Below are 16,253 nucleotides of genomic sequence, written 5' to 3'. Positions count from 1 at the left end.
AAAAAAAACTGAATGTGGACAGTAGATTCAGAGATGGGAACCATTTGAGAACTGAAAGTCTCTCATAACATCCATGCATGCATGATAAGGATTTCTCTAAGTCACTTTCAAAAAATTACCTAATGGAATAGATCATTTTGACACACAACGATTTTCCAAATAACACTTCCCTGTTGCAAATGTAAAGCCTTTTAACCTTGAGTTCTTTACAATGAGCTTAATAAACGAATATCGGTGTTACGAGGGGTATCCATTCCCTGTTATCTATAACGTAATATGAAATAAAAAAATTCTAGTACGACGAAAGAAGCCAGCATCAACGCAAGTTAGGTTCGGAGAGAACTGCTGGAGAGAATTGCTGGCACTTTGGCACATCATGATTAATATGGCAGTTGATGTTTTCATTTGAGACACACTAGCCTCCTTCCGCAAAGGATGTTGCTGCAGTTTTGAGAGAGGTCATGTTAATAGAAACTAGAAACACAAACAACACTTGAACTATAAAGGAACCCATGTGGGTGTACATCCCAACCAATTTTACCTGAAACTAACATGACATTTAACTCAACCACAACTTAATCATGAAGGGTCTCTTCAGTTCATGATATTCGCCGAGACCACAATAATGATGTACAAAAAAACCCATGGTTCAAATTGGGAAGATGGATGACCTATAGAATTGAATATATATCATGCAAAATGCAAATCTAAAATCATGTAGCATGTAATCTAAGGCCATCTCAAATATAAGCAGATGAACAAAAGGAAGGTACTCACACTAGGCATCCTTGACGTGCCTTTTGCTTCTTCTCCTTCTGCTTCTGTGGTGGCTTGATAACCACCCTGATCGCAGCATCAAAAACTGCTTTCACATTCTGCAATTACATCAGAGGGTCATTGACAGCATGATCAACAGATACATGAAAGTAGGGGGCATTGCAAGAGTGTTCAGCGATGAGACTCATTTGAGGAAAATCTGACAGTGAAAGCATCTAATCTATAGTAATTTTTGGAAGGATCTCACACGCATCACCAAAGATAACTCATAGCACGAAAAATATCATTCATAAATTCAAGAAATTCTTAAGAACCTAAGAAATCAGGAAACTGGCACCATGCACATAAGAAGTTGTTAGACCAATCTTAAGGTTGACACAACCGACTAGTTTGAGGAAGGATACCCAAGAAACCAACACTGACATCCCGTTGATTCAACAGTCAAACTCTTCTGAACGGAAAACACAACTGCTGAGTTGTGGATCTTCTAAATGCTGGCACAGTATCAACTTTCGGTTCATTATTTCACTTCTGTTACATCTTTTGGTACCCATGCGTATCTGGCAAGATCCAATGGCCCAGCATTTATGAATTGAAGATAGCCGCACTTGCTCATATCAATTTGACAAGTGAATACTAAGATTAGTTGGTTTAATTTGGAAAGAACCATGCACGTCTCTCCTCAAAATATGCAGCTTCAAATATACTAATGATTCAGTAGCGTTATGAGAATATAAATACCAGTTGATACATACCTGCTGAGTTTTTGAGCTGCATTCTATATAAAATGAAGCACCAATCTGCTTGCGCAGCTCCTCGCCCTGGTTATTTAGAAGAACAATCAGTGACGCTATCCATTGTTACATGATACACAAAGCAACTCTTCACTAAAAATTAAACCTGTGCAGTGGTCACAGGTACCAATCCTGGGTGATCAGCCAAATAGTGCTTATCCTCTCGAAGATCTACATATCCATTAGAAACAATTCATTAGTTGCAGATAATGCTACATGATGACTACGAGTTCCATGTTACTACAAGATGACTGCCAATACAATCTGCATGCTGCATAGTCAGTTAATTTAATATTTCTTAGCATTACCGTTGTTATAGAAAGAATCCTATGAACAGGTTTATACCGACAATCCGTGATTTTAAAAATAGAAAAATAAAAAGATGGTTGTATCAATAACATTCCTGGTTCTTTGCCTTTCAACAAGTTAGGATCTCATACTTAAGGTCGGGCTATCAATAGACATGAAATGCACCAAATAGTATCACTTCACCTGCTCACAAAACCACTGACAGCATCTTTTCAATCATCCATTGTGCATATTGATGTCATGTTTAATACAAAACTAGGATTCTAAGCTCGACAAAGATTAGGATTTAAGAAACATAATGGAAACATTGAAGTATGAGCACAACTTAACAAGGAAACTACCTATATAACCAGAGAACAAGTTCCACTCTGCATTTAGTAAGCGAAAGTAGTGCAGAACAATTTAGCTTACCTAATTTGGTGCCAGCAAGTACAACTGGGACTCCGGGAGCATAATGCTGGAGTTCAGGGATCCACTGACCAATAAATTGTGTGTCAGAAATTATAAAAGGAAATACAACATTTGAATATAAAAAAAACAGAAATTTTCAGGTGAATGCACCTTTTTCAGCACGTTCTCATAGCTTGCACGACTAACTAATGAGAAAGCTAAGACAAAGACATCTGCCCCTCTGTAGCTCAATGGCCTTAATCGATTGTAATCCTCTTGCCCTGTGAAATAAATTGAAGAAAGATGTAATATAACAAGCTAGCCAAATTTGGCAACACTATCTTTAGATAAAAGCCAAAATGAAAAATTCTGAAACAGTAGGATCAATCTAAGACATTAAAAATTAAATAAAAAGTAGATAAAGGAACACATGTATATAATGTGAAAATAAAATTTGGGCATGGGAGTCAAAGATATCATACCAGCGGTGTCCCAGAGGCCTAAGTTCACTGTGGTGCCTTCAACCACCACATTAGCGCTGAAGTTATCAAACACAGTGGGTATATAATCCTGATGAACAGAAAAAGCAGGTGTAAAAATTGTAGGAATCGATGATAAGCAGAAGAAATGAGTATTTTGCTTTTCATCTGACAGAGGAGCATCATCAAATTACTTGGAAAAGGAAGGGGGAAAAGCAAGCAATTTTCTTAGAGAGAGAGAGAGCGAGAAAGAGACTGCTTTGCTAAAATCTTGAAAACCACAAAAAAAAAGCTGCAAAACCCAGATTCATACACACATAAAAAATGGAAAACGACCTAAAAGGCACAGAAAGAAGTACAAACTGAGAGACCCAGATGGATCTTTTGGAAGAAGAAGAAATAACATACCGTGGGAAATTTGTTGCTGGTGTAGCAAATAAGCATACAGGTCTTCCCCACAGCTCCATCTCCCACCGTCACACACTTTATGAACCTTGAAGCGCTTGACGCCATTGAATTAGCAACCAACACCAAGAAAGACTCTCAGAGCTCAAAACACACATACACAACAAAAGGGTGGTGGTTGTTCAGTTGTTGGGATATACACAAAGTTTATGGCTTTTTGATTCGGCGGGAGAGAGAGAGAGAGAGAAAGAGGGGCTCATCACATGATTCTCACTCATTCACTCTCCCTTATAGCTGGTTCTTTTAACTTTTTGCTGTTTATGGTTGCCTTCTTTTTTCTCTTTCGTTATATAATATACAATAATGCACCAATACGTTTCATATAAGGATTAATCTCTAATCTTTATGAGACAAATCAAAATTAGCTTTGGTTGTGGGGTCTAACACAATTTTATTTTATGTGTATATATGTAATTTTTTTAGTCTGGGGAGGCAAGTTGTGCAATTACTTGGTATTCTATATGAATTTTCAGCCCAAACTTGTTCATTATAGTACACTCCAAGTATAATAATAACCCATAAAAAAAATTAATATCTCATTTTCTCCCCATGAATTTTTTTGTATTTTGAGGGTGGTATGGTCTGATGAATAAGTAGTTATGGTGGCAAAAGCTGTAGCTCAAAAGCTTCTTTCAGTTTTTGTCCTATCTCAAATAAAATAACAGCATGCAGGCAGATAAACCAACATAAATAAATATTGTGTATTATTGCAAAATAAGCAACACCCAATTGTTGAAAATTGAGATTAGAGAACGTTACATCATCTAAAAACGATGGACTGCAATAAAAATACTTGAAGATGATACCTGCCACATTAATCAAGCACTTAAAATGATGGAAATTTTCAGACTGTGATTTCTGCTGAAATGGGGTCATGCCCCGTGGTTTTCTTGAGGTGATTAATTAATATGGGGTCAATTGAGTCAATTTATTTGTTTATGTCACAGTTTCTCTAAAACCCAACATCACTCATCTTATAAGTGGCTTACTGGGACATCAAGATTAAATCTTTATCATAACCTAAATCTTTTTTTTTAAGTACAAGCTATCGGGAGGAGGGTTTACACAAATATTCATTGGTACTTAGGGATTTCGAACCTCTGTTTATATGGGTGGAGGTGTAAAAGCCCAACCAATTAAGCTATACCCCACTGACAATCCATCCAAATCTTAATATAAGAGGCAATGAAGTTAGGACGATGTGGGATAATTGAATAGCTAAGAAAGCTTGTAGGATTTGCTTTGCTTTTCTTTTCTGGACCATGCCAGTACATATTTTGAAGCATGGAATGGAAGTAGGGCAATAAAAACACAGCACTGAGTATTGCAGTTACACCACCAGACAGCCACCAAGAGTCAGTTGAGACAAAATTCCAGACTTGAAGGGAAGACAGAGTCTTGTTATGCTTGCAAATGGATAGGGGGCAAAGAAAGAAAAGAAAAAGGCTTAGGTGGTCGGCTAGAAAATTATTGAGGATTTCAAAAGGATTGGTTGGTCGGAGGGTGAAGTAAAGATTGAGCAACATAATAAAAGGGGTCGCCCTCAAAATGGGGTCTAGCCATAATTAACAGAGAAAATGACAATTAAGAACAGTTAGGTTCACTGTGCATATGTTTCTGTTTTAACTTTCTAGAGGAAGTAAATTTGGCCCCAAAAAACCATATGTCTTATAATTCTTGATCTGCTTTGATGCATCATGAGTTTTATTAGCATGTATAGATTGTATACAGTTCAACATTTGACGTCATAAACATAATGATGTTCAACCACTGTCATTCGTTATTATGATGAGCAAGCATTACAGGTTGTGATGTGATATGGTCAAGATTTGCTACCCAAGTGTGCTTTGTTAGTTGTCTCCAGTAATTTTCACAGTTTTACTTTTACATGGATTTTTACTCTCAGTGCAGGTGAAAATTTACATGGGCTGATTGAGTAATCTCATGGGCTGCAGGGTACATTCCATTGGACAATATGGTCTCATTTTGTGAAGGGGATGGTTCTGCATCTAACACATCAGGCCCAACAAAGAGTATTTTGGTGATGTAGTAGGTACTTTTGCTGCATTGGTAGGGTTTAGGGTTTATAAAAGTGTTGGTTTTTCTCTTGGTGTTGGAATTTTACCTTGAACATAATGTGCATTCTTTGTCTCGTTTCTTAAAAAAAGAAAGTGCATTCTTATGGAATAACGTTGGATTTTAATATGAAATTTGAGTCCTAAATTTAGACACCTTAGATTCTAAACGTCATATATGAACTTTGGACCCTGCCCTAAATTTCGACTCTCGAACATGGGATCTAAACCTCGAGCTATGAACCCTAGACTCGAACACCAAATGAAAGCCTCACAAAACCATACTCACGTCAAAATTGGACTGCAAACTTGATTTGATTGCATCCAAACAATAGAATTGATTCCAATATCCACTTTTGTGAAGTTGTAGCATAGAAATATTTTTGAAATTGTTTTTTTGGTGTGAAATAAAGAAGAACAAAGATTTAGAGAAACGCTTGGGAAAGTTGTTGACCGCTTTTTTCCCCATTTTATTTTATGGACTCACTTACCCTCCAATTCTATTACTCCCTGCACCGTTTTTTCCCGCATTTTTCTCTCTCTCTCTCTCTCTCTCTCTCTCTCCGTGTAAATCCGACCATTAATACACACGCCTTTCTCAGACACACACAAAAGGCGCAGAAAGAAAGAAATCCTCTAAATTCAAAATTAAAACCCTCAATGGGCAAACGAGGCCGTAAGCCCAAAACCCCCATCCCGGAAACCCTAGATTCACCAACCACCACCGTCGCTTCCCCGCCACCACCGCCGATAACAACCGCCGCAACGGGATTGGACGACGCCGTCTTCTCCGTCAGCAACGTCGAGATAATCGAGCAGCCTCAAGCCTCTCACCCCCACCAAGAGGGTCGCCGCCGCGGCCGACCCAAGAAGCTCCGCAAGCTCACTGACAATCCCGAGATCATGACCCCTTCCCGAAGAGTCCCTCGGGCAGTCGACAATGGCGAGCACAAGGGTTCCGTGGGACCCGCTGTGGCGGTTTCGGATCCCTGCGCCGCTTGGGAGGGCGTGGCGAGGGCGGTGCCGGCCATGGATGCGGTGGTGAAGGTGTTTTGTGTGCACACGGAGCCGAATTTCTCGCTTCCGTGGCAGAGGAAGAGGCAGTATAGCTCTAGCAGTAGTGGGTTTGTGATTGGTGGTAGGAGGGTGCTGACCAATGCGCATTCCGTGGAGCATTATACCCAGGTCAAGCTGAAGAAGCGTGGCTCTGATACCAAGTACTTGGCCACTGTTCTCGCAATTGGCACCGAGTGCGACATTGGTATTCAAAGCTTTTCTATTTCTGTTTTTGTTTTGCTTCTTTCTGATTGTCATTGTTATTACTTTTGAATTTTCTCTGGTTCATGATGTTTGGGAATGGGGATGGTCTCTGCTTGAGGACGTGTTCAATTTCATTTGGGTATAGTGTTAGTTCTGTGTTGTAATTACGTAGTGAAACTTGTGTCGTGAGGATGCAGGAAGTGATTTGTTTCCAGAGATTTTCCATGTCTACCATAGGAAGAATTATCGAGTAGAACGGATAGATGTAGAGGATATAAACAAGCTGAAAATAACTTACATAGTACATGAAGGCATAGGGTTGGGAAACTAATGCAACGGATGAATTTCTCTAGTCATATGTAAATGTGGTGGAAGGCGTGGATTGATCTCAACATTAGTGAAGATGGAGGGATTCTTAGTGAATGTCTATGCACATTGTGCATCAAGTCCCATTAGTGGAATGAAACACATTTTTTAAAGCAAATGTTGATAACTACTTGAACCTTTGTGGATTTTGTTTAATTGAATATTTGTTACATGCAAATGTTGTTTATGTGATCTTGCAGCCATGCTTACTGTTGATGACGACGAGTTTTGGGATGGAGTGTCGCCAGTGGAATTTGGGGATTTGCCTGCGCTTCAAGATTCTGTGACTGTTGTGGGTTACCCGATTGGTGGAGACACAATTTCAGTGACAAGTGGTGTTGTATCACGAATAGAGATTCTATCCTATGTTCATGGGTCAACGGAACTTCTAGGTTTGCAGGTTATGAGAATGTAATTCTAGCATTTTTGTTAGACATCTTGCTTAGCAGTTGAAACTTTGTCCTAATGTCTTGTTTCTTTCTCGTTGCCCTTTTCCAGATAGATGCTGCCATAAACTCCGGAAACTCAGGTGGGCCTGCTTTTAATGATAGGGGAAATTGTGTGGGTATTGCATTTCAGTCCCTTAAACATGAAGATGCGGAGAATATTGGTTATGTCATACCCACACCAGTCATTATGCACTTTATCCAAGATTATGAGAAGAATGGAGCATATACGGGTAAATTTGTTACATTTTAATGTGTTTTAAGCATTGCAGTTATATAAATTGTCATTGACATAGGCTGTCTTTCTATGTAATGTAGTTACAAACTTATGTGGGTAACAGTCAGTGGCAGCCTGGCGGTACTTAGTATTGTCAGTTTTGCACGTACTTTTCATCTTATGATTGTCTATAATGTGCCAGGATTTCCTATTCTCGGGGTTGAGTGGCAGAAGATGGAAAATCCTGACTTGCGTATGTCAATGGGCATGAAACCTGATCAGAAGGGTGTTCGCATTAGAAGAATTGATCCCACTGCTCCAGAATCTCAGGTTCTGAAGCCATCTGATATTATTCTCAGCTTTGATGGAGTTAATATTGCCAACGATGGAACAGGCATGTGTTCTTATGTTCCTGCTACATACATAGATATGCATTATGGGTATATGCTTATGACATACATCTGTAATTTGTTTAGCAAGTGAAGAAATTGCATACATTTAAAGAATTTATTGTTATTCTTGCTTTTATTTGCTTATCACGCTTCTGCTAATTGTTATAACAGTGTTGCTAAGTGGTGAATTATATATTGTGTGCAACATGTCTTACCTTTCTATTTTCTCTCTTATCATACTCTATGTGACTTGGCACCTTTTTTCCATACGAGTTTCAGTTCCTTTTCGGCATGGAGAGCGCATAGGTTTTAGTTACCTCATCTCCCAGAAATATACCGGAGACAATTCAGTGGTTAAAGTTCTGCGTAATTCTGAGATTCTCAGTTTTGACATCAAACTTGCATCCCACAAAAGGCTAATTCCAGCACACAACAAGGGCAGACCTCCTTCATATTATATTATTGCAGGATTTGTTTTTACAGCTGTGTCTGTTCCCTATCTTCGGTCTGAGGTTAGTGGTTCAACTTTAATTCCCTCTGCTCGATATTTTTCTGTGTTTTCATGAATAGTGATCTTAAACCTGTATCTGTCATTTGCTTATTGGAAGCTGAGTGAGAGATTGATTAATTATTACTGCATGCAACTGTTGTGTTGCTTATTACAGTGTCTATATGTGTCTCTGTGTGTGTGTGTGTGTGAGTAAATACTGAAATCATCTGACGCAATGAATTAACATATTGGGGGTAGGGTTGTGTAGTACTTGACCCAAATTTAAAATGACCCAATGAGTGACATGGCTTGATTGCTATCATTAGGAAATACTACCTTTGCTATATTTGCTTTTTACAACAGTTTCTAGTATCTTTAAAGTTTATGATTAGGTCACATCTGAAATTAAGATAAAATGGTGTGTGCTATCTCAATCCAACTCTTTCTGCTCGTATTTCAGTATGGAAAGGATTATGAATTTGAAGCCCCTGTCAAGCTTTTGGACAAAATGCTGCATTCATTGCCACAATCACCAGATGAGCAGCTTGTCGTTGTTTCTCAGGTTCTCTCTCTCTCTCTCTCTCTCTCTCTCTCTCTCTCTCTCTCTCTCTCTCAGTTATTTCTTTCTTGGAAGGGTTGCGTTGACCCTGTGCAGACTTTTTCACGTCAATTTGGGATGTTTCTTTCAGGTTCTTGTGGCTGATATCAACATTGGTTACAAATACTGCTAAAGCAGCAACTCTAGACATTCTTGCTACACATTGCATACCCTCAGCAATGTCTGATGATCTGAAGACTTGAGGTTGGCCTGGACGCAGGCGCATTACGTATTCAATTTTGTAGCCCGCCTTCTGCAGTGTCTCAAATAGAAATTGTAAGACTCTGGAGGGTAATAGCTATGTTTTCATAGTTTAGATATTTGTTTACTGGGGAGGCGTCAGGAGTAGTTGTAGACCCTCTCAGAAAAATTCGGTAGTTTTTCAGGTGCCTCATTGAGGATTGTTGCTTTCTCTCTTCTTTCGAGGGATGGATGTAAGCATGAAAACATTAAATTGAGCGACGATGATCCTCAAATTTTGTTTCTTTATACAAGTTTTCTGAACGTTGAAAGGAAACCCAATTGGTCTTTATGAAGGGAACCTCTCAATCTAGAATAGCACCTTATTCTTTAGCATCGGAGAGATTCATAAGATTTCTTAAGTTATTATATCTAAGGAACTATAGAAACTTGGCTTAATTTAATTATAACAATATAACATTTTTCTTCAACTTATACAAGTGTGGAATGCATTTTGTTTCATATTCATACTTCTTGTGTGTAGGCCTCCAAGAGAGGCGTCCTCTGTGATGATGACTGCAGCCTATCAACAACCTCATGGGTTTCACCCTGTTCCTTTTCGTCTCTCTTTTGGTCCAAACTTTTTTCCTCCTTTGATTGGGCCCATATTACTCCATAGAAACCCACAACAATTACCAGAGCTCCAATAACACTGCCACCCAAAATTAAATATATATTATTAAATGAAAATATAGTTGTACTGAGGCTTCTTCCTAATCCTTCTTTTATCATATTTGTTTTTGTTTTTAATTTTTTTTAATTTTATGGTAAAAGTCTTCTCTAAACCCAGGCTGTTATTCTTTCTATGAATTCTGAACAACCATTCAGATCTGACTGGCAGATGCACATTTTCATTATATTTCACCCGCCCAATGTAAAGAGTGCCAAACTTGAACTACCATCTTTCTAGCTTTTTTTACATGTCAATTTTTTCAAACCAATCACGCAAGTTACGCATTTGTTTTCCCATTATCATATTTTATTTAGTACATACCTAAATCTAATCCATGTTTTACATGGGATTTAATAGATTATCCTTTGCGTGATGGATTAGAAAATTATGAAAGCAAAGTCCCATCAGAGACTAACATGCCCTTTATAATATGTTAAGCAATTTTCTTAATAAATGAGAGTTTTAAAGGAGTATTTCTCTTTTGTTTCTGTAATTTAACTTGCCTACTTAACTTGGACCCTAAGCACGCTAGTGGAGTATAGGTTGGTTGAGCTCTTTCACCTCTACCTATGTGGGCAGAGGTTCGAAACCCTGGACATTCAATGAATATTTGTGTAAATTCTCATCCCAATAAATTGTACTAAAAAATAAAAAAACTTGGACCCTAAGCACAATAATATGATAATGCCAGTAAAGAGAGGGGTTCTCACCTTCCAATATGGAGTGTGTCACCAAGGAAGATGGCACCCATTAAAGCAGCAATAGCAATCCCCAAAGGCTTGAACATGGCCACATATACAGGTCCTTTCTTTTGTATGCACCATGTTAGAGTAGAGAATGTTATTACACTTCCAAAAATAGCCTGTGCAGAAATAAACCAATGATGTAAATTAGAAGCTCTTTCAAAATAAATAGGCATGAACACTTATCGGAGGAAAAAGATAGATTTAAAACTTTGTCCTATGTGCTTACTGAATACACGATTGAGATGAGCTCCATGTCAAGTCTCAGTGCCCAGACATTTGGATTCTTTTCTACAATCAAAGTAAGTATTGCAGATTGAATGGTCCCAAAGAAGCAATAGAAGGAAACTACTGTCATCTCCGATGGGTAGCCTTTGAGAATTGCTGCCTTCAGATATAACATGAACTTAAGATCAGCTCCATTTTCAACAAAAAGTTCTGAATTGAAAAAGAAGAGTTTCACATCAATTTCAAGTGACTTGTTATATTGAATATTATTACCTGAGCAGTATTCCATATGGCAAGAGATAAGCTAGCTGTTGTAAGAAAAAGGCCTCCAGTGACCCAATTATTCATTGATGTCAACATAGTAGGGTTTGGTGGTGACGAGTCTATGGCAGGTTGGCTTGGCAAGAACCCAACTGCAGGACCCTTGTAAAGAGTGACTATCAATGCTCCTGAGATAGATACCAGGGTGCCCATGATTTTGATCTGGCTTCTTGAGTTTCTCAAATCGAACTTTTCCATTCTATAAGCAGACACAAAATCTTAAGTTCCTTCCATTACCAAAATATCTTTCCTTACTCCCTTAAACTCCCATTAAATTCCAAAATCAATTTCTTACTTGACCAAAAGATCCATCATCCATCTTATTATTTTAGATGCAACAGAATTTAAAAGTTATTAGCTTTATTTATTGTGCCTCATACCCTTCAATGATTGAAGGCCAGGCAATTTTCTGTGTCTTTGTTTCTTTATCTGTTGCAGGGAAAAAAGACCAACCTGAAGACAACAGCAAGAAAGAAGGTGAAAGCTGGGACCAAGTTGCTCAAGGCAGAAGCAAGAGTAGGAGAGCTGTAGCTTACTCCAGTGAATACACAATTCTGCATAACAGTTATCCTGCAAAAAAAAAAAGTGAAACTAACAAAAAGAAGAAAAAAAAGCCAGAAAACCAACATGTCTAATGGTCCAAAGTGAAGGTCTTGAGATCAAATTACATACCCAGCAAGGCTGAGAAGGAAGAATTTACATAGAACAGAAAAGGTAAGTGGTGGTCTCTTGTTTCTGCAAATAAGAAGAAAACAGAACACTTTACATTTTTGTTGGACATAAAAGATTGAAGAGATGAATAGGAAGATGAAGAGTTGAAGGGAAAACCTGTGGATGATGAAAGAAGAGGGGAGGAGGATGAGAGTGGCAAGAGCATTTGAGTAGACAACAAAGACAAAGTGGCTCATTCCTCTGGACATGGCTGCTTTACTCAGTGTGGTCAACCCCACATCCATAATCTCCACCATCACCATGGCTGCAAAGGGCACCAATTCCACCAAACTAGACTTCATCCCCATCTCTCTCTCTTCACAGAAATGGCGAGTCCCAGTGAGAGTAGCTGAAATGTGAAATCATTGGTTCTTTAAAGACAAATAGAATTATTACGGGTAGCAAACAGAATATTATTTATTTAAAAAAAGGGCAAAAATATAATAATTGGGCCCTAGTTGGGCCTTGGCTTTAATTAGGTCCAATTAATTAGCGGTTGATCTAAAACGGGCTCCTTTAACTCCAATGGCCCGCGAAACCTTTACTATTATTTGCTATAATTTGTTTTCTGTGATTAATTTTTGCTCAAATTTTTTTTTTTACATGGAAAACAAAGTTTTTAACAATTTTAGTTGGCACCGCATATTTAATTTCAGACCACCTCAAGTCTTGCTTGCCACGTAATGACATTATCGTTTCAAACACGTGCGTCTGAGCATGTGGACATTCACCCCCCAACTCTCTCTTCCTTTCACCACTACCCGTGGTTTCTTCATTTTTTTTCTTTCTCCAATTGAATTTCTCAATTTCCCATCTTCTTTTTGTGTTTGGTTCCCGCGAATCTCCAATCAGGCAAGACAAAGGGTCGACCCGTTAATTGAGTTGCGCTGGTAAGATTCCCAGTTGTCCTCCTCTCTATTTTTCTTTACTAGCAATCTGAATGAGCAAAAGTTTTTATTTTTTTATTTTTTTTCTTTGTTTATGGTTGTCTGGGTAGGCCATAGACCTTCATACGATTGCAGCTTCTATTTAAATGTTAGACTTTGCTGCACTTATACATTGATTGCCAAAATCTCAGTGTCGGTTTCATGGCAACTTTTTGTATTTTTTTTAATTTTTAATTTTAATTTTGGTTTGGGAGGGGTTGAATTGCTATAACCTCAAACTGGGCATGTCTAGGAAATGGTTAAGAAGGAAAGAATAAAGATTGGAATGTTCTAGTGCGTTTGGTATTGAACCCACTATAGCCCGAACTCGAAGTTTTATTTTTCTTGAGGGGCCATGCTGTGGAGAAAACAGTGGCATTGCATTTTTCTGATCATATTCATATTGTGATGATGAATCTTGCAAATTTAATTGCTGTTGTGGATTTTAAGATTGTCCTGTAAGTGTGATGATGTGATCTTTTTTCTATGTCTGTAAAATCAAGCGGCATTTCTAGTTTTGTTATCCATTGTCAAGTATGCTTGCATATTACAAACTTTTCGATGATAAATTTGTAGCTTGGAAATGTACTATATTGGATTGCGGTGAGCAAACTTCAGGCTTCTCGATTATGGTGAACGATGAATGTTAAACACGTCAGTGTTAGAGGCTTAGGAACTGACTTGTTGTCCAACCATACAAGTTGAACTAGTCATTTTGATTGTAGCGTGTTACTTAACAACTTTAAGTGGAGGCACGTACCATTTTAAGGAGAGGCCTTAGTTTGTACTTGGTGGGGAGGCATCTGATGCGCAATGCATTTAGATTCTGTAATCTGATGTCATAGTAGTATAATGCTAATATGCTATTAGGATTTATAACAAAAGATTTGTTTATTTAATACTTCAGGAAAGCAGTGTTTGAAGGCTTTCAACTTTGTGTATTGACAAGCTTCATTTGTCAGCAGGAAAAGGTTGAGCCACCGACCCGCATCTACTATTTCATTTTCTTCAACTTTCTCAATCTAAAACTTTCTCTGAGTTTCCAATTTAGGGCTCTCGACCCCAAATTCATTCTGGTTCTGAGCCGTTTTCTCTGCTTCTCACATTTTGTAGATATGGAGAAGGTTGAGCCCACTTTAGAAGTATTCTATGAGGAGAAGAAGCGGGTCAAGAACCCTTGGGTACCAGTTGGTAATTCCCATTTCGATTCCTTTACTATTATTTGCTAGAATTTGTTTTCTGTGATTCATTTTTATCAATCCTTTAAAGTTTATGTATATATGTGATTGTAAAGTTTGGTACTTGATGAGTTTTATCGATGTATTGTTTGATCTTTTGGTGGATTTGGGATATATGAAACTAATAATTGGGATTCTTAATTAACTGCATTTAGTTGAGAGAATTTCTAGTTAAAGTAACTTAATTAGTGAAATGAGAAAACTCTAAATAGTTAAGAGAACTTATAGTTTAACTCTTGTTCAATTTTCAGAAGTCTGTGCCCCAGCTCAGAGGCTAGTAGAAATTGCACCTCTTTCTTATCTGTGTTAGGTTGGTGGACGTTAAAGTATGAGCTGGTTTAGTGTGCTTATTGATTTGTTGGCCATTTAGGTAGAAAGAAGACAATGTTTTGTTTCAAATCTGAACTTCTCATAAATTCTTTGTCCCCTATATCTTGTATACGGATTTGGAGAAGTTTCAGGCGTTTTGTCTTAGTAACCAGCAGTAGCTACGTATTTATTTGAAAAGAAAGGCTTATTGAGTATATATTACAGTGGAGCAGGGGAGACCATGTCTCTTAGCAAGATGCAAGAAAGTTTGTTATTTTGATATGATACCAGTTCCTTTGTTGTTAGGGTCCTGACCTGCAGAAGGTTAGCTATGAGACTCATGTTTTTAGTGTAATCTGTGGATGTTGCTACCTTTTTGGCGCCTAACTTGATGTTTAATCAGGTGTAGACTTTTGTTCTTTGTTGTTTTAGTGTGCTAAGTTGAATGCCATCGAGATGGTGAGATTGAAGTCACTTAGGTCCTAGAAAATTGTGGTAGTAGAGATAACAACTGGAGATGAGTGTATGGTGGATTTCATGGTTTGGGAAAGGAATGAGGAGGATGAGTTATGCAAAGTGTATTTTTAAGTTCTAGGCTTTAGGGATCCTCTTTTTGTTTCCCTTGAACTTGTTAAAAAATGTTTTCTTTTGTGTATCCATATGTGGTAAATGTTTAACTGCGAAGTTTGAGGATTGAGAATTGAGAGAATGATGTCAAATAGATCTGCTTTCTGCTTTCTGCCCTTTCAAAATCACTCTTGCAGATTATTTTCCAACTCCAAAGCTGTGATTTGGGTTGGTTTTATGCGGTAAGATGGCTAAGCTGGCATTCTGATGATCTTGTGCTTCTTTGTTTTTGACCTTTATGTGGTCCATTTCAGTTAACCAATAGAATTAACTTTTCAGGGGCGTTGTTGACTGCTGGTGTGCTCACGGCCGGCTTGATCAGTTTCAGGCAAGGCAATTCTCAGCTGGGGCAGAAGCTAATGAGAGCTCGTGTGGTTGCCCAAGGTGGCACAGTGGCGCTTATGGTTGGCTCTGCATACTACTACGGGGAGAATCCGTGGAAAAAATCAAGTTAAACTATTTATGCCTTATATGTTATCATTTCCCTTCGTTCTTACAATTACATTTTGTTGTTTCATGCATGTTGAAGCAAAATTAGGCAATAGAACCAATTATTTGTCCCTGATAAGTGAGTTTCATAGCTTGCGCTAAATAAATAAACTCTAATATTGGAGGGTTTACCAAAACAAAACCATGTCAAATCATGAAGGTTCTTATGACAATTTGGTTGGTACGGATTTTGAGGGTTTACCAAAAAAGAAGCACCAAAAAAAAAAAACTCAGCTTCTTCTTTGCAACTTCATACGTGCCATTTCATTCGAATGTGTGTTTTTCGAGGATTAGAATTTTATCATCTTGATGAGAGGAGGAGATTGACATCAAATCCTATCAAAATTCGGGGATTACGAGCACCGACTTTATCGTTATCCCCGAGATTACTCTTTTGATTTCATTCCACTATTTGATTAAAACTCTCGCGTTATAATTTGACAAGAAATGAATATTCCTTGTTTCTAATTCGAAATGCACTTCCCATTATTTTAAGGAATTAAATTTTTTTTTTGCCAAATATTAAAATGTTCATTATAATAAATAAAAACCCCTAACATGCAGAATTTAGGGATGAAAATGGTCACCATATTTATCATTGAATAATGCTCCAATTAAGAAAAAGATTAACTCAAACAAATCAGGATATGAAAAGTTAATGGGGGTTAAAGAATCTACAAAACAAATTAT

The 16,253-nt window shown here is 37.9% G+C and overlaps 3 protein-coding genes and 1 pseudogene across 5 annotated transcripts; 2 read left to right on the top strand and 2 right to left on the bottom strand.

Annotated features, from left to right (window-relative positions):
* LOC18775964 (rac-like GTP-binding protein 3) lies at positions 51–3,485 on the bottom strand. The gene is made up of 8 exons (XM_007211148.2): positions 3,158–3,485; positions 2,753–2,840; positions 2,442–2,551; positions 2,292–2,355; positions 1,678–1,742; positions 1,533–1,598; positions 778–875; positions 51–441 (listed from the first exon to the last, which is right to left on the bottom strand). The coding sequence occupies exons 1-8, from the start codon at positions 3,260–3,262 to the stop codon at positions 402–404; spliced, it is 636 nt and encodes a 211-aa protein (XP_007211210.1). The 5' UTR covers positions 3,263–3,485; the 3' UTR covers positions 51–401.
* On the top strand, positions 5,692–9,570 carry LOC18776127 (annotated as a pseudogene). Its single transcript, XR_002271865.1, has 6 exons — positions 5,692–6,550; positions 7,116–7,315; positions 7,414–7,594; positions 7,781–7,972; positions 8,250–8,482; positions 8,921–9,570. The product of XR_002271865.1 is annotated as a protease Do-like 9 (transcript).
* LOC18777369 (WAT1-related protein At5g40240) lies at positions 9,527–12,360 on the bottom strand. 2 transcript variants are annotated; one of them, XM_020564598.1, is made up of 8 exons: positions 12,092–12,349; positions 11,936–11,998; positions 11,717–11,833; positions 11,397–11,462; positions 11,216–11,324; positions 10,944–11,102; positions 10,682–10,833; positions 9,644–9,950 (listed from the first exon to the last, which is right to left on the bottom strand). In XM_020564598.1, exons 1-8 carry the CDS (start codon positions 12,280–12,282, stop codon positions 9,764–9,766), a joined length of 1,044 nt encoding a protein of 347 aa, XP_020420187.1. In that variant the 5' UTR covers positions 12,283–12,349; the 3' UTR covers positions 9,644–9,763. The 2 variants fall into 2 exon arrangements, with proteins under 2 accessions (XP_007209260.1, XP_020420187.1); XM_007209198.2 differs by having other exon boundaries at positions 9,527–9,950; positions 11,216–11,462; positions 12,092–12,360.
* LOC18776501 (RING-H2 finger protein ATL48) lies at positions 14,016–15,529 on the top strand. Its single transcript, XM_020564778.1, has 4 exons — positions 14,016–14,081; positions 14,754–14,771; positions 14,880–14,906; positions 15,329–15,529. Exons 1-4 carry the CDS (start codon positions 14,016–14,018, stop codon positions 15,527–15,529), a joined length of 312 nt encoding a protein of 103 aa, XP_020420367.1.

This window comes from Prunus persica, chromosome G5 (genome assembly GCF_000346465.2).
Source record: "Prunus persica cultivar Lovell chromosome G5, Prunus_persica_NCBIv2, whole genome shotgun sequence".
In the NCBI taxonomy this organism is placed as follows: Eukaryota; Viridiplantae; Streptophyta; class Magnoliopsida; order Rosales; family Rosaceae; genus Prunus; species Prunus persica.
Note: the sequence above shows the minus strand (reverse complement) of the source record. Positions and strands in the feature narration are given on the sequence as shown.